At 34.7% G+C, this 24,564-nt stretch overlaps 1 protein-coding gene across 2 annotated transcripts in view; it reads left to right on the top strand.

The window, feature by feature from the left end:
- Positions 1-24,564, top strand: part of LOC130047932 (scavenger receptor class F member 2-like) — a 53,172-nt gene that overhangs the window by 13,150 nt on the left and 15,458 nt on the right. The window contains exons 3-4 of one of the 2 annotated variants that reach the window (XM_056143737.1): positions 19,084-19,218; positions 19,502-19,636. In XM_056143737.1, the coding sequence (XP_055999712.1) occupies positions 19,084-19,218; positions 19,502-19,636 (270 nt within the window). The remainder of the gene's footprint in view (positions 1-19,083; positions 19,219-19,501; positions 19,637-24,564) is intronic. The other variant, XM_056143738.1, reaches the window with a different exon arrangement.

Here is a 24,564-nt window from a genome sequence, read left to right as displayed (position 1 = left end):
AAACTGACACCGTTATGGTACATGCTACGATTACGGACATCAGTACCTACCACACATTACAGACTATGACTACAGACACGGATACAATATATAGCGTGTTTGCCCAACTATCTATTTTGTATTGCTTGTAGGAGTTATGAGATTGATCACTGTTCGTTATCTTCACCCTGCATAGCACAACTGATAGCAGTGCATTACCTACTGGGACTATAGACACGTACAAAACACACACTATGACTAACCATACTGATAGATCCAACACCGCTCATTATTCTATAAATGATATCACAAAATATTTACATTTGCCAATGCACTTCCTTATATGACAGTACTAATGAAATTGATGTTCAATTTCGTGTGACATGAAATTGGTCATGTGATCAGTTTGTTCTTGCGTATGAATAAAATCACCGCTTCAGTTCCTGTTCCTGTATTTTCACCTGGCTCCTTGCATATGCAATGCAGTGGGGGATTTAGACACCCCCCCCCCCCCTCTCGCCACAAATTTAAATAATAGAAATAGTGTGAGTAAAATTCCAGATTAGTAAATTCCAGATTGGCACCCTAAATGGCTGAGTATTTTGTCTAATACTTGACTTTCACGCACACCCTTTCGTAAACCCTGAATCTGCCACTGCAATGACATCATAACAGAAATAAACGCAGCAGGATATTTATACAGTTTATTTTGTAAAAAAAAAAATAAGAATTTCATCAATTTATAAAAGAGAAACATTAAACATATATCCTTCTGTTGTTTCATTTTATACAGTTTTAAATACCGCCTGCAACTTTTGCATGGCGAATTTATAAAAAAAAGTTCTATGATATTGGAAGCGAAAACATGTAGGCATAGTAATAAGCCTACATGTATTTACTTCATGATGATAAGTTAACCTGTTGTTTCCTGGCAACTTCCATCACGGCTATGACTCGGCATGATTATAAGAGAGGCTGGTTTTGAGGCTCGAAAAATTTACATGTTCATGTCAGGGTACCGGTGCGAGTCTTCTGACATTAAAATCCTACAACAGAAATCTCTCAAGTGAACAAAAACTCCGTCAGTTCATTTTTATTTTATTTTACACACACTGAAGGTAAATAAAAGACGCAACCTACCTGCACTTGGTCTAAATCTGTCCTACTGTCTTGAATCGTCTCCTGCATAAACATACCGTTGTTTCTTTCCAAAAACCTGACTAAGCGCTTAACGTTAATTTAACCCATCATATCCACCATCAATTCTCTCAGATCCTTTGAATTTCTGTCGAAATCTGTGATCAACAATTGCGTTTTCAACTTAGTAAACTAGACCAACGCCAGTTTTTTCATCGCTGATCGCGACCAAATCACACCACGGATGTAGTTTACTCCGCTCTTCTTGTCATTTCAGTTAACTTTACCCTCTAAATTATCTTTATTTTCACACATGTTTCGTCTTTTTTTAACAGTTTCAATTAAATATCTTTATCTTGTATTCTCTTTGATATTGTTCCTAATTTTTTATTCGATAAAACTCTTATGAACTATATTCTGTGTTCTACGATCGTTATTTTGGTCATCTGCTATATAATCATGGAAGTTCGGTAAGAACACAAATCATAGAAAATATAAGAAATAAAATATCATTTTTGAATGTTATTGGGATATGACATGAAGTTGGTACGTAATCAAATCTACTATAACGCCCTTCGGGCGTTATAGGATTTGATCACGTGACCAACTTCATGTCATATCCCAACAACATTCAAAAATGATATCTTATTTCTTAAGAACTATATGTTATATTGACGTTCATTATAGTGAACTATCTGTTATATTGAACTATGTTATATTAAAGGAAAAGTAAATCCAAAATAGCATTATTTATATAGTCTAACATTGGTTATATTGAACTTTGGATATAATGAACAATTCAGGTTGGTCCCCTAAATGGCCTACATTTTTGACAATGCTATGCAAGTCATTTCCCCATGATTACAGAGGGCACGCAGCATATTGGGGTCCTCAGTTAACGGTGTCATAAAAGGAATAAATGAAAAATTTATTGCCAGTCAAGGAATTTTTCAGAGAATTAAGTGTAATGACTTGAAAATAGTATAACTGAACAATTATGCAGTACATGTAGTTTAGTTACTGATTACATTTATTGATTTCTGTGTATCTTGTCGTCATTTCTCACAAGCAGTACTAGTGTATAGTAATGATGTAAGAAAGTGTGTAAATATTAACTAGTCCTCGGCTTCTTTAGATCAGAATCGGGATGTCATTAGTACATCAGCAATTCTTCATTTTTATCAATATGTTGGAGACCCAAAATACAAAACATATACAATAAGATGACCATGTGCCCAAAAACAAATGTGCAATCAACGCATACATTTGCATGTACATTATCAATTCATTATTTCACACTGAATAAAACTACTTGTTGCTAGATGTACACAAGATCTCAATAAACGGAACCTGTTCATTTCTAGTATAATATTTCTGTTAAAATATTTTTTCGCGTGTGCTTGAAGCTTTTGAAAGTAAATTTTTGTGTAAATCATTCGATTTACGGCTCTTCTTGCACTTCGATTACTAAAATGAACACTAAAACACTTATCAGGTAGGCAGCAACAATGGATCTGCTCCTCTTATTACTACATGTAAAGTTGGATATTTTCAGGTGCAGAGATCGATCTATAGAAAACCTCAGTAAACAAAACCAAACACCAGCATTGTGGATGGTGTAGTGGAAATGTAAAATTTAACAGATGCTTAGTCCTTCTAGGCATCTGATCCCACCTCTGGTGTGTCCAGGGGTCCGTGTTCGCCCAACTATCTATTTTGTATTGATCGTGGGAGTTGTGAGATTGATCACAGTCCGTTACCTTCGCCTTTCATGAATAAAACTCTTGAGCTTTGGTTTTTTTTTAATTTACTTGTCAAGAATTGTCGGGCAATATTATGAAGTCCCCCCCCCTTTTTTTAACGATAATACGTGCCTCGTTATATCACATGCTTTCATTGTGCTTTAATTCTTAGACTAGGTGGCTGTTGTTGTTTTCAAAACAGATTACTACTGAAATTCTCGGTATCAATTGCATTATAGCTTGGACAGAAATAAACGTCAAATACTCCTATAACATCCCTCCCTTCCCCAACTCTACAATCGGACGAGGTGCATATGTTCGCATATTTTAAAAAGTTTTCTCCATGAAATTGAAGAAATTAAACCTCGTTCACGACATAGACATAATACAACCTGTTAAAACTCAGCATAATATGGAATTTGGTAACGTAAGCTTTACAATACTCTGTTTGTTTATACTATTTATGAGAAGTTTAGGACCGCTATCATAAGCGCGCCCCCAATTTCCAGTGTAAGGGAGGTCACTGCAAAAATGTAGGCTATTTCAATATATTCAGAGTAGACAGATTTAAAAGCGCTCGTTGATTGGGGAGGGGATGTAACGATCAACTTCTATTTTGAACAAGCCGTGGCTCGTGTTAGTGTTTGCTACAGTCGTTGTCCTGTTATTTAAGATATTGTAATCTTAATAGAATTTATGAGATTGATCGCTGTTGGCGCTATTTTCACTTTTTCAATACAAAATTGATATAACTTATCTTGTTCGTAACTAGACGCTACGCTTACTTGCCTCTGCAAATTCTTTCATACGTGTAACCATTGTATTCGTAATAACATCCACCTTCACATTTCTCTAAAATAAAATGTTGATGCTTATAAGTTTTGTTTTGTTCTCTCTGTGTGTGTGTGCGCGCGCGCGTGCATGTGCGTGTGTGTGCGTTTGTGAAGAGAGAGAGAGAGAGAGAGAGAGAGAGAGAGAGAGAGAGAGAGAGAGAGAGAGAGAGAGAGAGAGAGAGAGCGCGCAAATTATACCTGCTAAGATAATTTGTATCATATTGTGATAAACGGAATTAAAACAGAGCATAACAAAACCTGTGCTTGTACTTCTCGATATACACATGTAAAGGACTATTTGGGGTATTAAAGTAAAGGGTGAAAGTTCACTATAACGGGGAAAGACTGGCTATATAGTAAGATCTCCCCTGAGGAAAGTCTCACTTTACAGCCAGTCTTACAGGGGAAAGGATCATAATATAACACCCGGATTATATGAAATCCGAAGCCATCACGCCTTGAGAGCCTGGATTTGTAAACAAGAACCTTTACTCTGTATAGTGCGAATAAGAAAAAAAATATATACTCACCAAAGAATGAAACCAACACAAATGACGCTGTGGCGATTCGTGAAATTCCGGATTCTATCCCCATGACTGCCCGACTACTGACGCAATGATTCTTCATAAAATAGCCCCGTGAATATTAAGTACCGTTTATAAAAGGTTTATGGTATGGAATGTATATTTCTCTTTGCACGTCAAGTTTTTGCTCACGAAAAATATCCTGTTTTGTTTAATTAGGGAAAGAGATAAACAAATTTGTTTTAAGTAGGAAATAAATAAAACAGGAAAACATTATTTTTGAATGACATGTGAAATTCGTAGAGATGGACAACTCTCTTTACACGTACTTCCCCTATGTTTTGGTTTTTTGTTTTTTTTTATAATTTGGGAGGCTTACCAGATACGAATTAATTTTTTGCATGAATACGCCATCTTCCAGATATGAAGTGATCTTTGTCGGAAGCACATGTATTTAGCGTACTTCTGAGGGACGGAGTGGACCTACAGTCAGTGAGGATGACGATAAAATGTATTTTAATGCGGCTTCTGTTTAAATATCTTATTTCTTAAGTATCATCATGTCCTTACCAACGCATTTCACACTGTAACCTATACCATCATCATCACTGAAGATACAACGACACGAGGCACTGACTTCATCCACGTGAAGAGTGATAAAAGTACTATCGATATTTATTTCTTCACTTTATCAATCATTCCTATTTTCATTATTCCATGTGCATGTTTTTATTTTCACCGTGAAAAACAGATAAATGAGAAATTTACAGTCTGATGTGTTGTATGATGACGAGGTTGACGATATCATATTCCGTAAAAACACTTTCCCGATGCATTCTACAATCAAACTTTATGTTTAACATTGAGTTTTTCTGTATTCCTTATTTACATCTACCTTAACTATGTACCACTTTTTTCTTGATATGCATAACATAATTGAAACTTTCGTCGTATTTATTTCTATGTCCTTTACTTTACACGAAAAGGCGCTGGCTGCATGTGCATGCATGACGCCCAGATGTTAAACGTCATTCAACTCTCATTGTATTAGATTGCATGGTTTTCCTTTACCTTAAGGTATTCCATGTATAATGAAAGGATAATGAACAATTTTGAAGGGTTTACATCAACATAAAAGTTTATTGTTAAATAATGATGGAAGTGAAGCAAATGAAATTCACATGACTGGTAAGCGATTAGAAGCTGGCCTTTTTGCACTTAAGAGTTTTTGGAAGAGTTGTTTGCCCTTTGTAAAAATAAGAAAAATCTAATTTTCTAAAAATGTGTGTAGTCAATGATTAATTTTATTTCATATTTTCATAAAAAGAAAGTGTATGTAACTTTCTACCAAAAGATTAGTATGAAAATATAATTTGGTTTTAAAATATTGTAATAAAACATGCTTTTCCCGTATACTTCAATGTTAAATTCTAGGTGAAATAAATCAAGCAGTAAACACAATTTTGATAATTCTTATGGTGGATTATTTTTATTTGATGAACCCTTCAAAATGATACCATGATAACAAATATTCCACCATCCATTTATTAGATATAAAATATGGTCATTATACATTGAATACCTTAAAAATGGTTTTATTCCCCTGAGTTTATAATCTGTGTTTCAAAGAATGGTTTAAGTCCTCTGAGTTTATAATCTGTTTTATTGTCTTTATAAATGCTGCATATGCATGAGATGATGTTACATGTTGCTGTAGTTCATATACATGGAATTAATACATGTTCTATTCTTGTAATTAGAAGGGGTAATTAAGAATGAATATTTGTTTTTTATCATAAAAGATCTATGTAAAGAATACCATTGTTGGCAAATTAAATATATCTTTATCAGTAAATGTGTCAAGTTTACAGTTTTTGATTAAGAGTGGTATCAGTATAAGGTATTTTCTGTAAATGCTTAAAAGAAAAAAGAAAGAGAAACAGAAAAGAAAAAAAGTTTCTTTATCTGATTGATTAAATTTATATTATTTCAGTGCATGAAACTTACAAAAGGGGGTGAGTAGCCGTGCTGTCCATGATAGGAATCTTCATCCTGGGGTGGGCACTGCGCTCCTAGGTACATCGCATACTGTCACAGCAGACACAGATAGAATATACAGCACAACTGCTATAGTAGCACAGATAAATATATAGCACGACTGCTAGTAGCACAGATATATTATATAGCATGACTGACAGTAATGAACCACAACGGTGTGTCAATAGGTACGGACAAAGCACATACTATGACTACTCGTATTTTAGACGCGACATCATTCGTCATTCTATAGGTAATATCACACATTCTGATTACATCAATACTACCAAAGCACATGCCATCACCACTACCAATGTTACCATTATCAGTGGAGATACATCAGCATCGACACAAGCCACCAACACAATGGACGACTTAATCCACGAAAAGAGTGACAAAAGTACTAATGATTTTTATGCCTTTACTTTATTAATCATACCTATATTCATTTTTTGTGTATGCTTTTATTTTTACCGTAAAACATTCAATCAAAGGAAAGTGTTATATCTTGATATGTTGAATGACGACGACGAAGAACTTGCGTACAGTAGAAAAAGTTCTCCATTGCAAATTGACAATGCGATTTATGTTTAATATTTGTATTTCTGTATGCAAGGTGAAGATAACGAACAGTGATCAATCTCATAACTCCTACAAGCAATACAAAATAGATAGTTGGGCAAGCACGGACCCCTGGACACACCAGAGGTGGGATCAGGTGCCTAGGAGGAGTAAGCATCCCCTGTTTACAGTGAAACGTTTTTTTAAATATATGTATGAAATAAATATAAGATTCGTCTTATTTATTTCAGTGTTCATTAATTTACTCAACCTTTACACAAGAAAGAGCTGATTGCATACGCATACATGGCAACATATTTCCAATCAAAAAGTTAAACGTTAATCAACTCTTATCGCATCAGATTGCATGGTTTCTTTAAGTTTTTAACCTGTGCTTCATTCATGTTTTCTTAAATGCTACATATATATGCACGAAATGATGTTACATGTCGCTGTAGTTCATGCTGATGTAAATAAATTTGTGTTCTTGTAATTAGGCGGGAGGGAGATAAGGAATACTTGTTTTTTATCATAAAGGATTTAAGTAAAAAAATAATTTAATATATCTGTATTAGTAGGGAGGGGTGTCACAGCTTATTCTGTTAATACTTTTATTTTTAAAAAGGTACATATCCCAGAAAGCAAGCTAACATTGGGCCAACGTTGGGTCATTGTACCAATGTTGGCAAATGATGTTGGCCCAATGCAATTTTGCTCATCGGCCCAATGTTGGCCCGATATGTTGGGCCAACGTTGGCCCAATGTAGAGTGTGTTTCCTTATGACATTGGGCCAACGTTGGGCAGATATCATTATAATACTTGGTTATTAATGTGCTTTTTCTTAAAACACTACAATAATTATATTGTTTGTAAAATGTTGTCATTCTGCACATGAAGTAATCCCCTGTAACCCCAATCATTAAAAAATAAAGTCTGCTAATTAAATTGATCACGAATAAGAGTGAAACAATTTATCTTATCAAAGGTTCAAGTAATATCAACCTTGATTTTGATACTGCTACAAATTATCAAAACAAAATAAAATACAAGTGATTATATTTATTGTGTACCCACAATAGAAAAAATGCCAATTAGAAATATTTTGCAAGGCAAACAATTAGTCATTAATCGCTGTCTTGGCTTCGATTTTCTTTCTCTTTTTTCCGGTCTTCCCTTTGTTGGCCCAATGGTGGCCCAATGTTGTATTCCCGACTAACCCCGGCATCAGAGTATGAACGTAATATGTTGACATTGGTCCGATGTTGGTCCAGCGTTGTTTAGCCAACGACAACCATCGGCCAACGGTCCAACCATTAGCCAACGTTGGGCCAACATAGTCATGCTATCTGGAATATTACATATTTTCTTTAACATACTCGATCGAATTTATATCCTTTGATTGCACAAGGCTTACGACATGCCACTTTCTTCAGTCCCGTGTTTATTCTGGGTCCTCATCCTGCGGTGGGCGGTGCGCTTCCTCCTACGTTGTCTGGGGGCACAGTGTCGTTCTCCAGTGAGGAGGTCCCAGGATAGTACCCCTGGGGAGATCGAGGAAAGGCTGTAGAGGCAAAGGAGACTGGCAAGAGTGGACTTGTGGTAGATATGTTACTCTTAATAAAATACATCTAAAATTCATTTCTTACTCTCGTAATGAATAACACATGGTGTCTTATGTCATCATCATGAATCAGTGACTTTATTTCCTCGGGCCACGGAGGCATATGTACACGTACCTGGTTATAATATTTGGTCAAAGGCCGCTGCAAAATAAGTAATTATGTCGTTGGTATAACCTTACCAGTCTACCTTCATATTTACTAAATTTTTGATCTGATCATTTCTATCTTGCATGTAGTTATATATATATATATTCATAAACTTTTTTGTTGGATGGTATCATCTTACAACCATTGTGGTGCTTATTTGAGGGTTTTCTGTTGTGATATATGTATAAAGTACTATATGACTACATGATGATTTTCCTCCAATTCTTAGCATTTGTACATTATGGATTGTTTAGCACAATCATCAGTTAGCAATTGCTCTTTACATCCACGTTGGATGTGTACATGTAATTTAAATGGCAGTGGTAATGACTTAGTCAAATTTAGTCACCTTACACAGATATGATGCATTAAAGTATACATCCTGCTAAAAGAAGCGTGCATATGCGAACTCACACAATGTTCGTCATCCTTGATTACTACTATCTTGCTCCTTCAAGATTACCTATTACAGTTGACAATGAAGAGCGAGTCGACTCTCAGGCCCTTCAGGCATTTTATTTGCTTGAACAGATAAGCTTAGTAACACATAAGGCGGATTTGAAATGCCACGAAACCTCAGGTGACCTCTCTCGATGTTTCTGTTGGCAAAACGAGAGTTTTGTAAATCACAACAAATAAATATAGTCGGCATGAAAGGAATTTGCAGTGTGAGGACCGTTAAATTATTTGAATGCTCCAGATTGTGACTCTGGGCTATTATACTATGGCATTAACTCTAACAGAGTCGAGCGTTCTAGTATCTCTAAATATTGACTTCATTGGATTTTTCGAATTTTTTCTATCTATTATTTTGTTACATGCTCGGATCCTTTGTTATTAATCTACACTAGCCATTTAATAATTTTCGAAAGGATGTGTTTACACACCTGTCAGAAAATGATCAAGGCCTCCCGAAGGTCCTTGGGTTTTCTCCAGACGGATTTCCCATGCCCCCGCAATGACGTCATTGAATTTTCCGATCGTCCTCTGTTAATATCTCGGGTTTTTCCATTGACGTCATTGGGTTTTCCTTTCTACCTCATCCTATCATGTCATTGGTCCATTCTCCGTTAAGTAGGTCAGGGCCACTCTATTTTTAGTTTTGTTACAATTTTTTGACATTCTATTTTTAGAATGATTAATTACCCACCCTATACAGCCGCCTATACTAGTAGGGAGCCCCCACATTATTATTATTTTCCCTTTATAAAATACCGAAAGTATAATCTCTTCCAAAAATTAAAAAATCCCCCTTTTTGCTTACATTATTATTATATCGCATCGATAATAATAGTCGGTCCCGATTTTCAGACATCAAACTATAATTCCATCCCCAAAAGAAAAAATATCCTTCATCTAGCTTACTTTATTATAGGTATGCTGCCGCAATAATTATAACCTGACCCGATTTAAAGTCACACCTTATCGTTAGATATATAATCTTTGCACCACAATAATAATTTCCAACATCGCCAAGAAGTATTATCTTTTTTTTATTTTAACGCTATTTTATGCTAATCTCAGTTTAAGAATATAATATGTACTGACAATAATAATTCTGTACCAGCCATAGAGACAAGATTATTATTATTAGTTGGTGGAAAAGATTTAAAAGCTTGAAAAAGAAAACATTTGTTTGAATCGGATTCACAATAATAATTTACGACTTCGGAATGGATGAGCTTATTTTTTGAAAATGAAAATGACAATGATTTATTTGCACAAGCACAAGAACAATTATTGGCAAAGGCACATATTATAGATTATACCATAGAAACAATAATATTAAAAATGCAATCAGTGATTTGAATGCTGCGGATCTAGATAGGATTAAGTTATTGGATGAGTATTCTTCAAGTTAATCATGAATATTTTTACACCATTTGGAGTTTTGTGTACTTGTGTGACGTCATGCACACAGAAATGAAATGGTAAGGACGCGCCCTAATTAAGTCAAAGTGGAGCTTCATCATATTAGTCATGATTAACTTGTGGAATAATCATATCCGATAATTGAATATCCGCTTCATGGAAAGTAAACCCTCGAAATAAGTTGTAATTCCCACTTTGCAATATGGAGTCCACTCGGACTCTCCCCCGCACATGTCACAATATAAATGCGAGGTTAACATCGGCAATGGTAACGTCTCCATATGTTTGAAATATTTTCGAGAGAGATGTTAAACAATATACAATCAATCAATCATAATTCACAGTGGATGCAAAAAGGGACTTAATCCCCATGGATAGTATACATTTATACAGTACAAGTTCTAGGCATAATTAAGTATTTGTTTAAGAAAAAGAAATTTACTTTCAAATGTTTTAAGAAGTGTGATACTAAAAAATTAAAAATTATAAACAGTTTTAAAAAATGCAACATACATTATGTAAAAATCTAAGTGGGATTAATTCGATTTAACGTTTCTTTAGAATGTGAGATATATTGAAATTATACACTTAGATTTGATTTAGATAATGGGATTTTTGTGAGATTTTATCAGGCGAATGAAAATACCATCGAAATCATTCGAGAACATTGGAACGCTATGAAGCAAATATGTGAGAATTTATCAAATGATTTGGAATTGTTTTCGAATTATTTGAGAATATTCTTGATATTGTCGAGAAATACAATTACATTTCATCGATTTGAAATGATGAGACATATCTCTAACATTTTATCAGAGGAATGAAATTCTGTTGGGTTTTTAATGTTTCCCTGAGTGGTATTGGATGGTAACATTGTGTTGAGGAAAAACGAAATACCCTTCTTCTTAGATGTCATTTAATAAAAAGGTACACTTTGCACATAACAAAACGAGTTTGTAATTTATTCCAGCAAACGCTTTAAGCATAATATGGATACCACAGCAAAATGCGTTCATTTCATTAATCTAACAGTCCCATTACGTTATAAATCATTTTTACAATAAGGATCGAACTAAATCGAACAACAATATGGATTACTATGAAATATTTTCATTTTTCTATTTCAATATTTATCCCCATCTTAAATACTAGTATAGCATGCAAGGTGAAAATAACGAACAATGATCAATCTCATAACTCCTATAAGCAATACAAAATAGACAGTTGGACAAACACGGACCCCTGGACACACCAGAGGTGGGATCAGGTGCCTAGGAGGAGTAAGCATCCCCTGTTGACCGGTCACACCCGCCGTGAGCCCTATATCCTGATCAGGTAAACGGAGTAATCCACAGTCAAAACCAGTGTGTCAAGAAGTCTTAAAAATCGGTACAAAACACGTCAGATAGCATTTGATCAATGCCAGGTTGTATTGACAAACTAGATCGTTATAACGATCATAGAATTTGCGAAATGCTGACTTCAATCAAGACTGTTGAAACCCCTGTACCATCAACTTGTTTGTCAGTAGCTTACCTCGATTTAAAAACTGACTATACACAGAACAAGCTCTTGCATATCGAATCAGTTGAGATGTATAAACACCATATGCATGTGATAATGGAATATTGCTACATAAATATGGGAAGTTGACGATGGAGAAGCTGAAATCTTCCCGTTTGTCATACAGTTGAGTTGTCAGTTTGCCGTTAATATCTACTTTCAATAAAATATCTAAGCATATAAGCAGAAGTGGACGACTCTGCTGTGTACTTTATTTCGAGCTCACAGGGATATATCAAATCGACATATTAATGAAAGCTATTATTGTTAATAGACAAAACGTCATCAATATATTTAAATGTCGAATTGAAGGCCACAGCGAAATATTTTTTCTTCTGGCGTAGAAGTTTCTGAATAAATTCTGCTTCATATGAATATAGAAACAGGTCAGCTAACAAAGGAGCACAATTCGTGCCCATGGGAGTTCCAATAGACTGTTGGAAGACCTGATCATCAAAGACCACGATGATATTGTCAATGGGGAACTCTAGCATATTTTATATTTCAACTTCAGAGTACTTGTGCGTGGAATCAGAGTGATGTTTAACAAAGTAAGTTTTTGAATGACTGATCACTAGATATGAATATTTCCGTTTCCGTTTTTGTTGAAGAAGCAACTGTCTATGATGTCAAAAAGTTTAGTCTTTAATTTATCGTGAGGAATGGTCGTGTATAGTTTTGAAAAGTCATAGGTTTTAATGTTATTGATTTGGGAAAAAATCTGTGATTTCAAGTTTACTAAAAGTTCTTTAGAATTTTTTAGAATCCACATTTGATTAACACCACTTCTGGCATATGTAGTCGCACAGTAAGTTTGAAGTTTCTCCTTCACAGCTGTTAGTATTTTCGTGAGGAGCAAAGATAGGGGCTTGGTAGACCACTTACTGGATCCAGCAATGTATCTTTGTTAGTAAGGGTTTATATGTAGTTTAAGAATCCAGTATAGGTACGGTAACTCATATTCATTCGACCCATTGACTGGGATATTAAATGTGTCTAAAACTGAAGCATGGTTTTGAAAAATTTCATCTTTTGAAATTGCAGTTAGAGTATAAGTCTGATTACCAAAGGTGGAATTAATGCCAAGTTCGTTTAAAATACAGTTGTAATAATGAGCCTTACAAACAAAGACAATGGTGTTACTAGCTTTGTCAGCTGCAACCAAAACATGCATTTATAATTGTTTAGAAAAGTGTTGCAAACTTCCAATATTTATTTTTCCCTTACTTAGCAATTCCGCAAATTATTGCACATTTTGTTTTGATATGTTAATAGGATTATCATAACTTGTATATCCATACAGCATCACGATATTGAGCGATGTGACAAATTACATCAGTAATTGATTTTACGTATAGATGAAAAATTGAATACCAGCAATATTTGTCTATTCCTATTGAATTTAACTACCTAGCCATGCACCTCAGTAGGTTAGCAAACCGACTGCTGAACTTCTCGTGGGTTCGAGTCCAGCAGATTACTTTCTACTAAAAATGCATTTTTTGACATCAAAATAAAATAAATTTGATAATATCGTCTTTTTCATCTACATCACATTTCTCTGGTGTAGCATTCATCCTCAAACCATTGTCAAATGGCCCCTGTGTAATATTACAATTACAAGGAGAAAAGGATTTGAAATCCTGGCTTAAATTTGCCATTGATTGTCGTGCAATGAATTTGTGCATGATTAATTATTGCTTTTCATTAATTGATGTGTCTCTCAATGTGGTGGACTTACTACTCACATTTGAATTTGGAGATTGCCAAAACGGAAGTCAAATTCGTAAGGTAAAGATAACGAACAGTGATCAATCTCATAATTCCTACAAGCAATACAAAATAGACAGTTGGGCAAACACGGACCCCTGGAGACACCAGAGGTGGGATCAGGTGCCTAGGAGGAGTGAGCATCCCCTGTTGACCGGTCACACCCGCCGTGAGCCCCATATCCTGATCTTCATGAGTGAGGTTTACATCAGAAGCCAAAGATTTAAAATGCTCATGTCAATCCTCTAGTGAAACATTTATTTTCTTTGTTTTCGTTGTTGCAAATTTTGAGAAAAACAATTTTGGATGTCTTCCTAATGCTTTCTAGCATATTGCCCTTTTTATACAAATATTTTCTTTTACATCTCTTTAATGAATTTTATATTTTCCTTTGCTTCAAGTTAAAAAACAACGATTATCAACAGATTTGTCTTTGTTAAAATCAAACAGCGCGTTACGATAAATACCATAAAGGCGCTTACCTTCACGATGAAACCAAGGTTGACTTTGTTTTGGTTCAACAACACTTGTGTGTTTCTTCAGTTTATCATTATCGTAAAACTATGTATCTTGTGAAAATCAGACAATAAAGTAGCTAAGTTTCCAACAAAATACTTTACACAATTTTCTAAATGAATTCCATGTTTTACATCAATAACATTGAATTTTTTTTCCAAGAAAACGTACATTCTGTTCTAAAAATAATTTACTATCTTCTGTGAATTCTTCATTCCAACGGTATTGAGAATGATCATTGTTTTATAGAGTTTTGTCTTTTCTATTATCAGACGCATTTAGAGTTAGTTTCATTTCAATATGTAATGACGTGTGATCTGAATACGTATTGAAACTACTCATAATAAATTTGTGAAAATACTGAAAGATGTCAACTGTAGATAAAACGTAATCAATAACACTGCAACCGTGAACACCACAATATGTAAAGTCATTGGCCAGTTTATCAATATGTCTACCATTCAAAATTCTCAAAGCGTTTTCAATACACAACTGACTCAACTTTAACCCATAAGAATTCACTGACTTGTCAGGACAAATACAATTAACTAATATATCGTCCTCTTGGTAATCATCAAGCCGTAATAAGTATTCAGAAAGCCTATCGTGTATTATATCACATGCTATGTAATTATTCAAAGTTGAACTCTGCTATTGAAATCTCCAACGATCATTATTTTTTTCTTTCTCAGCAAATTATACAATATGATTTTCAAATTTGTAGAACAATACCAAAGTTATGTTGATTAAAGAAAGATGATTTGTTCGGTGGAATATATGTACAACAAATATATAAATCTTCATTCATATCGTGCACTGTACTATCTAACTTAAGCCAGACAACTGTATAGAAATAAACATCTACTAGTTCTAAGTAATTTTGTAATTCATTCATAATGCTTAAAGCCATTCCACTTCCTTGGTTTGGTCTACATACTTTTCTGGGTACAAATCTACAATTAAATCCTGGTATATCATATTCAAAATGGTTTTCTATGCAACACTGACAAAAATATCAAATCATATGTTATAGTGGATGCTTACTCTTCCTAGGCACCTGATCCCACCTCTGGTGTATCCAGGGGTCCGTGTTTACCCAACTATCAATTTTGTATAACTTATAGAAGTTATCAGATTGATCACTGTTCGTTATCTTCACCTTTCATGTACAAATAAAATTAAAAAATGATGGATCGTTCAATTTTTCTCTAGCCCTCCGTTTATATTCCATTTCATAAACGTAAAGTTAAAATCCCAGTGACAGTCACTGTTTGGGATGGCTGTTCTGTTCACGATACTGATACGCTTGAAAAAGTACAGTTATATGCAGCTAGAATTGTTGCTAGTCTTCCCAGTTGTGCATCTAGGGAATTCTTTTATTCAGAAACAGGCTAGTAAACGTTACAAAGTAGACGTTATAACGCAAAAATGACTACCATGTTTAACATTTGAAATGGTAGCGCAATGACATTATTCCACATAAACAGGAAAATATATCCCTTTATAATACTAAAAACGAAGATCAGTTTTATATTCCAAAATGCAGAGTAGAAGCATTCAAAAATTCATTTGTACTTGACTCTGTAAAACAGAGGAATTTATTAAATGTAGAAGCCAGAGAATCAATTCATTCCGCAAAAATATAATAACAGACATCACAAGTCCAACATCAAATTACTCTTTTAGAAAACGATAGATCAATATTATTCATACAAATTTAAGATACAAGTGTATACTTCATTGATCTTTATAAATATATGTCTGCGAAGTGGTAAACGACCTGACATTACAAGATTGTGTCAATATACTTTGAGAAACTATATTTCATATCATATTTATCAATTATGCACTATTGAAAACAAAACACATGTATTTCATGAAAAGTTCTTGTATAGAAATCATACTGTGAAGGAAACTGAGGGTGTACTTTTATTTATATTTTAAAAAGCAAAATATACATGAATTATCTGTTTTAACAGTTATTGTACTGATTAAAATGTAATTACCATATATGTATGATGATGAAAATCAATAAAAGTTAAAAACAAAAATCTTTATAAACGAAATATTACAAATTCTCCGTTTTGTGCATGTAGACATTTTAACGAAGATGTATATGTATACAATCTCTTTTTCACGTGTAAAAATTACTCTAGAGCTAGAAATTATAGTTTTAATCACCTTTTCGTGTTTGATTTGTTCAATATTGATACAAACTTGTTATTATGCGGTGATGTTAATTTGCCTCTGCAAACTAATGCAAATATTTTTCCAACTGTTCATCAATTTATAAAAGGAACTTGTAGATGCGTTTAACCATTGTACATTTTATCTGTTAATTATTTTACGTTGCATAACATATTGTAATATTTTAGGAGAGGGTCTGTAAGTTGTTAGAACTTGTTCCCAATCCGTTTGATTTCATCAATAAAATATGTTCAAAACAAAAATTGAAAAGACCCCCTTTTAAGCTACCTTCCTTAACATTTACCTGAACAGAGATCAAAAACATACCCCTTGTCAATCTAATAAGACCCAATAGCTTTGAACGTAACTGACAGATTTATCCAAGTGTGTCAACTGGGTATCCGCGATCGGAATATGTAGATATCAATTAACTACACGCTATCAACCCCTTTCATCTACCGCAAGGATAATTTCGTAGCCTTTTTTTAAATAATGAGTTGATAATTACCTAGCCGAGGTCTTTATGTTAAAAGTAGATTCAGACACAGTCATTATGTATCCCGAAGAAAATGTCGTCAAAAATCATAGTACAACTTTCGGAACGGAGATTAGCTTCAATTCAAGCTTTATTTCAAATATTTCGGTTACACATCACTGAAGAAACATTATTTGTCGAAAAGCGCATCTGGTGCATCAGAATTGGTACTATATAAGTTTTACATTATGACCCCTAGGTTGAGGCCTTTGCTGGTGGAATGTTAGTCCCCAAGAGTATCTACAGTCCAGTAGCTAAGTACTTCGTTACTAGCTTGAAAATTCGGATGCATATTTTATTGCTGTTATAAAATTTAGAAATTCGTTTCAAAATTAAGGAATATCTCCCTCACGCATAGCTCTTATCCTTAGATGACTTTGTCTCCACTTTTTGGTACTCTGTTTTCCCCTTTTAAAATAGCTCTAAAGGTTTATCGTTATTTCGAATTTCAAACATTTCGGTTGGGTATCACTGAAGAGACATTATTTGTCGAAAAGCACATCTGGTGCATCAGAATTGGTACTATATAAGTTTTACATTATGACCCCTGGGTTGAGGCCTTTGCTGGTGGAATGTTAGTCCCCAAGGGTATCTACAGTCCAGTAGCTAAGTACTTCGTTACTAGCTTGAAAATTCGGATGCATATTTTATTGCTGTTATAAAATTTAGAAATTCATTTCAAAATTAAGGAATATCTCCCTCACGCATAGCTCTTATCCTTAGATGACTTTGTCTCCACTTTTTGGTACTCTGTTTTCCCCTTTTAAAATAGCTCTAAAGGTTTATCGTTATTTCGAATTTCAAACACTTCGGTTGGGCATCACTGGAGAGACATTATTTGTCGAAATGCGCATCTGGTGCATGAAAATTGGTACCATATAAGTTTTACATTATTAGGAGAAGTTCCATATGTAACAAAACCAGCTTCCGTGCCTTAATGTGCTAATTCCTCCTGAATTATCATTAATAGATTACTCGGATTGCCTCTGTCGGCAATGTGTTATCGCAGAGAACTGACAGTCTTGGTGGTACGATTAACCAAAAGCAAGAACAACTATTGTAGAAAAAATCTTTACATAGAATATTGCACAATGCTTTCCCATCGAGGAAGAACGATCCCTTGACAGAAAATCCAGAGTCATACAAATGGATATCAGACAATAACGACTCCTACTGCAGAGCTATTGAATAAAGCGAGAAATAATCCTAACGTGTGTAATTCGTTTGGCTATTAAATTTAATTAAATTAAATAAAGTGGTTATTAAATTCAACTAGAACTGGAAACATCGGGAAATTATGACTATATAACTGAATAATGAACGAATTCGTAATCTTCCGATGGCTAAACGTTACCAAACTAATTATACGTGAAATCAGATAAAATATGCAATATCTTTAGATTATGTTTAATCTTATTCCTCAACCAGGAACAGGTAGATTTGTAACATGTTATATTTCCCGTGTATTTATTTGTGTATGGCAATTAAAACCTACGTAGGTCTGCAGGTCACTCCAGGTAAATAAAATCTGTTTGGATAAATCTCCACCTACTTTTTCAGTAACCGTACGGTCATGTAATGGGTCTCTAAGGCACGATACAGTAGTAACAAAATACACAGTTTTACACAGATACGACCACCGATGATCTCTAACCTCTGATAGTATATGGACACGTGACTGTCACTTGCTTCGTGGATTAGAAATGGCCGAGTGGCAGTTGTTTGTAAACATAGATATAAAAATCAAATAATTCTGGTTAAAACTGGTAACATAATACATGACCTGTTGTATAGCCTCATAAATACGTATGTACGATGATTCAACATTGTTTTTAAAAGGTTAAAAAAAATGTCGAAATTTGGACCATGCAGCTTTTTGACATGTGACGAATCACTTTCATTTCCTTCTTAACTTTAAACGCTCAACAACAACAAAATAAAAAAGATGTACCACAATATACATGTACTATATACATGTTCATGTATTTAAGTTCAATGAAGTTCTAAAACTTTATAGTACATGTATGTGAATTGACCTATCTTCTTTTGTCCTGAAGCCTGCAGAAATGGATGGTACGGCGATGATTGTAAGTGGAGATGTCCATCCAACTGCAGGGGAAACGTGTGTGACGTCACACAAGGAACGTGTTTTAACTGTACGGACGGATGGACAGGAAATTACTGCGACCAGCGTACGTATGGTGTACTAAGTAAATGGTACAATACAGCTTATATAAATGGTTTTCCATTTCTAATTTCTGTGCTATTGTAACCTTGATTACTATAGTGATGTTGGTAAATCATTATGATTCATTTTATGTGCCGTTCCATCTCCAATGGTATGAATACTATGAATTATTTATAGTGTGTATTAATTGCTATAATTATGCTATATTCCATTACGATATTAAATTTCGATATGATTGCATCTTCAAATTGAATTTCAAAAATGTTATATTCAAATAACTATTTCAGCATGCTCCGTGGGTACTTTTGGTAAAGATTGTGGGCAAGTGTGTAAAGGTCATTGTAACGACGGCTGTAATCACGTGACTGGGGAATGTGACAAGGGTTGTGAGGACGGCTGGCACGAAAAAAACTGCACAATTGGTACGAAATTCATTCAATCAATTAATGTTCAAGGACAGAAAGGTAGACACTAACCTGAAAATAAAAACGAATGATTAAACAAAATATTGGAAGGTAATTTGGTTACAAAAATCGTCCCTATCTTCATCGTCTATAAATGTCTAGAATAATATAGGATAGGACAGGGCTATTGTAATACTTATGAATGAATAGACAATTTGAAAATGAAATAATCTGATTATCATGCAAGGTTTATTTGATTCGTATCAGATACTTCATTCCGTGGTGCCCTTCATAATAAGTCTTCTACATCTGTAAGTATGGGCGTACATATTGATGTAAATCAATGAATTCTGAGATTTTCTTCCAGGGGTGGCAAATGACATTTACCATAGGGCGACCTGGCATGCCTTCTTTGTATGTTATGGACAGCATATGAAATAATCCATATTGATAGTTACTTCGAGAAAACGCCTTGAATGAAATGTGAAGATAACGAACAGTGATCAATGCCATATCTCCTATAATGTAAAACGTATACGATACCAATTTTGATGCATCAGATGCGCATTTCGACAAATAATGTCTCTTCAGTGATGCTCAACCGAAATGTTTGAAATCCAAAATAACGATAAACCTTCTACGGCTATTTTAGGGAAAAACGGAGCGCCAAAAGTGAGTCAAATTCGTCTAGGGATAAGAGCTATGGATGAGGGAGAGGATCCTTAATTTTGAAATGAATTTATAAATTTTATCACAGCAATTAAATATACATCCATATTTTCAAGCTAGTAATGAAGTACTTAGCTACTGGGTTGTAGAAACCATCGGGGACTAACAGTTCACCAGCAGAGGCCTAGACCCAGAGGTCATAATGTAAAACTTATACGGTGTCAATTTTAGTACACCAGATGCGCATTTTGCCAAATTAATGTCTCTTCAGTGATGCTCAACCGAGATGTTTGAAAACCGAAATAACGATAAACTTGCTAGATATATTTTAGGGAAAAACAGAGTGCCAAAAACTGGGTCAAATGCGCCTAAGGATAAGAGCTATGCATGAGTCAAAAGTAATACAAAATATATAGTTGGGCAAACACGGACCCCTGGACACACCAGAGACGGGATCAGGTGCCTAAGAGGAGTAAGCATTCCCTGTCGACCGGTCACACCCGCCATGAGCCCTATATCTTGATCAGGTAAACGGGGTTATTCGTAGTCAAAATCAGTGTACCAAGAACCGCCTAACAATCGGTATGAAACATGTCAGATAGCATTTAACCCAATGGTATGTTGTATTGACGAACTAGATCGTTATAACGACTATAAAATTTGCGAAATGCTGATTTCAATCGAGACTGTTGAACCCCCTGTACCATCAACTTTTTTGTCGGTAGCTTGACTCGATTTAAAAACTGACTATACGCAGAACAAGCTTTTGCGTATCGAATCAGTTGAGATATATACACATCATATGCAGGTGATAATGGAATATTAAAATATGGGAAGTTGACGATTGAGAAGATGGAATCATCCCGTTCGTCATTCAGTTGAGTTGTCAGTTTGCCGTTTAATGTCTACTTTCAATAGAATATGTAAGTATTAACTCGAACAAAACGTCATCGATACATCCAAATGTATAATTGAAGGCCACAGCAAGATATTTTTTCTTCTCACCTAGACATTTTTTAAAAACATTCTGCTCCATATGAATATAGAAACATGTCACAAATTCATGCCTATGGGAATTCCAACAGGCTGTTGGAAAACCTGATTACCAAATACCACGAAGATGTAGTCAATGGGGAACTCTAGCATATATTTCTATTTCAACGTCAGCGTCCTTATGTGTGGAATCAGAGTGTTGTTTAGCAAGGTAATATTTGGATGACTGATCACTAAATACATGTATGAATATTTCCAATTTCCATTTGTGTGGAAGAAGCAACTGCCTATGATGTCAAAAAGTCTAGTCTTTAATTAATCGTGAAGAATTGTCGTACAAAGTGTTAAAAAATCATAGGTTTTAATGTTTTTGATTTGGGAAAAGTTTTGCGATATCAAATTTACTAAAAGTTCTTTAGAATTTTTTAAAAACCACTTTTGAGTATGTTGTCTGCCACTGTGACACTAATGCGATACATGTATTGAAATAAAGGGTTGTGTTACATATCATTCATTTATCTTGATGATATTAATGGAATTGATTGAATTCGATGGGTTTCAAAAATTCCATTCTCGTAAAGGTAGCAGGGGACAGTTTGGTATTTGCACCCATCTATATGCTAGGAATCATGGTGCAACTACATTTGCCTGTATTGTATGAATCTTTTGTTTTCACTACAAGGAGGGCATAGAATAGAATTCAAGAAGAGAACAGGGATTCAAAGTTTTGTTGGGAAGTTGTTTACTTATGTAGAGCATATTTCAAGTATGTGCATATCCAGTATGTAAAGAAGTAGACAGTAAAGTTGGAATTTTTTTTAGATTTTAAGAGCGGTTTTGTCCTTCAATCTCACTCTCTAGTACATCTTTTTCTACACAGGTTCTCATGATTACATGTTCAGCATGTATCACTATATATAAGGTCACTTCTAACATATATGCCATTTACTTGTGATATTTTTGTTAGGCACGAGGATCTTACTTGAACACTCTCATTACTCTAAAATGACAGCACAATATACAGAAATGTATGGTTTTTAAAAAATGTTATGCATACACATTTAGGGCAGTCGACTTGGTGGATTGGTATACATGTAATTTCACATTTTTCAAAAATTGGTGTTGACGTCAACGAAAATAAATGTCAGAATTGTCAAAGGTAGCAGGGGACAGGTTCGCACTATAGACCCGGTCACCTTTTAAAAAAAAGGAAATATCCTATATTTGAAGTGATATTACACATGCAAAACTGTATAGAATAAATTTAAGATATATGGCAAATGTAGCTGAGTTCTTCATAAAAATGTTGATATGCAACAGTACATGTATACGTTACCAGTGATGGGTGCAAATACGAAACTAAGACACGCGGTCAGTTGCTGAAGAAATTCCGGTGAAAACAGGCATGGTCCAACAAAAGGTATGCAGCTTAAAGGGAAGGTTAATGGCCCCATATTAAAGGTAAATATTTACGAAGGGTAGACAGGGTTCTTGATTGTGCACAGTGTCAAAATCCCCACGCTTGGTACTGTGATAATGTGAGGATGGTGTGGATTAGACCAAATAAGAGAATATCAAAGCAAAAAGGGTGCACCTACTTATAGCATGTTTTGTGCACCACCACCAGTATTTATAGATTACGTGTAATTTAGGGTCAAAATGTATTAACTACACCAATATGAAGTACTGGTATTGGCATAAAAGGGAAGTTTGGTTTTTATTAGTCTGTCATAGTCTGACTTTGATGTATACCCCCTACCCACATATTTCAGAACCAAAAACCTGTCACTGCCACGTAAGTGGTACGTTAACTCATTCTAATGACGGCTTATAGTGAGCATTTCGTACCTGGACGTGTAAAGCTATTGTTGAATTGTGATAAAAAGAATGAATTATGAAGTAACATGAGAAGATTAAATCGAAAAATAGATATCCAATCTCACATTGGAGTATAGTAAAAATGTGACCAAAAAATAATTAGGGGGAATAAGTAAGGATACCATAAATAATAATGAATAAATAAAAACAATGCATAAACATATACATATTGCACTGCCTTCCATGTCATTTTTGATAAAACACAACAGGGATTACAGTCAGTTAACCAGTTTCATTTTATTGACAACAAACACTTCACATATAGGTGCGGATCCTACATAGTGTGTGTCCCTGTTTTAGTGGGTATAGGTATGTATGTATACATATGTGTGTGCCTATGTGATAAATGATTGATTGATGTTTTCCGCCACACTCAACAATTTTTTCAGTTATCTGGTGGCGCCAAGTTTTAATTGGTGGAAGAGAGAACCCAGATACAATGTACCTGGGAAGAGACCACCGACCTTCCTAAAATAAACTGGGAAACTTTCTCATTTACCGGCACGAGCGGCATTCGAACCCGCGCCGACAGAGGTGAGAGACCGCGTGATTTTGAGCGTGATGCTCTAACCACTCAACCACGGAGACCCTTCTATGTGGTAAAAAGCTACAATAAACAAATATAAGTATATAAATAGATGAAATACACATTCATAATGAGAAAGTAAATTAACTTACATTACACTGCTACTAAAATTAGATGCATGTAATTCACTACCTTATAGTACAAATGAACTTTAGAATAGATTGCAGCTCTAAAACAAAGATATTAGAACTTGGAAAACTTGCTTCATGATCGGCTTCTGTTTCTAAGTTATAACGACTTGGATAGTTGATCGATATTCTTTTGCAGGAATGAATTGTGTGCGTGAAAGCACACATACGCAGGAACCCACATTGTTTCATAATTAAGCTTAATGTCAGAATACAGACCCTAGCCAAGTTAGATAAACACATCACAACAAATTGCACTTTAAAATAAACAGCAAATGCGATATAATGGTCACTGCACGAAATCAAGCCTGAGAATATGATTATAAAAATAACACAAACAATGAACAATTGATTCAGCTATTCAAAATCTGATACATTTGACAATGTATAAAAACAGAATGAAAGGCAATTTTAAACATCAAAAGATGTACACTGATTTTAACTATGGATAACTCCGTTCACCTGCTCAAGATATAGGGATCACGGCGGGTGTAACCGGTCGACGGGGGTGATTACTCCTCTTAGGCATCTGATGCCCTCTCTGATGTGTCCAGGACTCCGTGTTTTCCCAACTATCTCTTTTGTATTGCTTATGGGATTGATGAGATTGATCACTGTTCGCTATCTTCACCTTTCATGAATGCACGACATTACACTACCCGTCTGATATCTAATACAAAAATATATCACTT

The sequence above is a fragment of the Ostrea edulis genome, chromosome 7 (genome assembly GCF_947568905.1).
Source record: "Ostrea edulis chromosome 7, xbOstEdul1.1, whole genome shotgun sequence".
NCBI classification, from domain to species: Eukaryota; Metazoa; Mollusca; class Bivalvia; order Ostreida; family Ostreidae; genus Ostrea; species Ostrea edulis.
The sequence above is the reverse complement of the archived record's forward strand: the minus strand, read 5'-3'. Positions and strand labels throughout refer to the sequence as shown.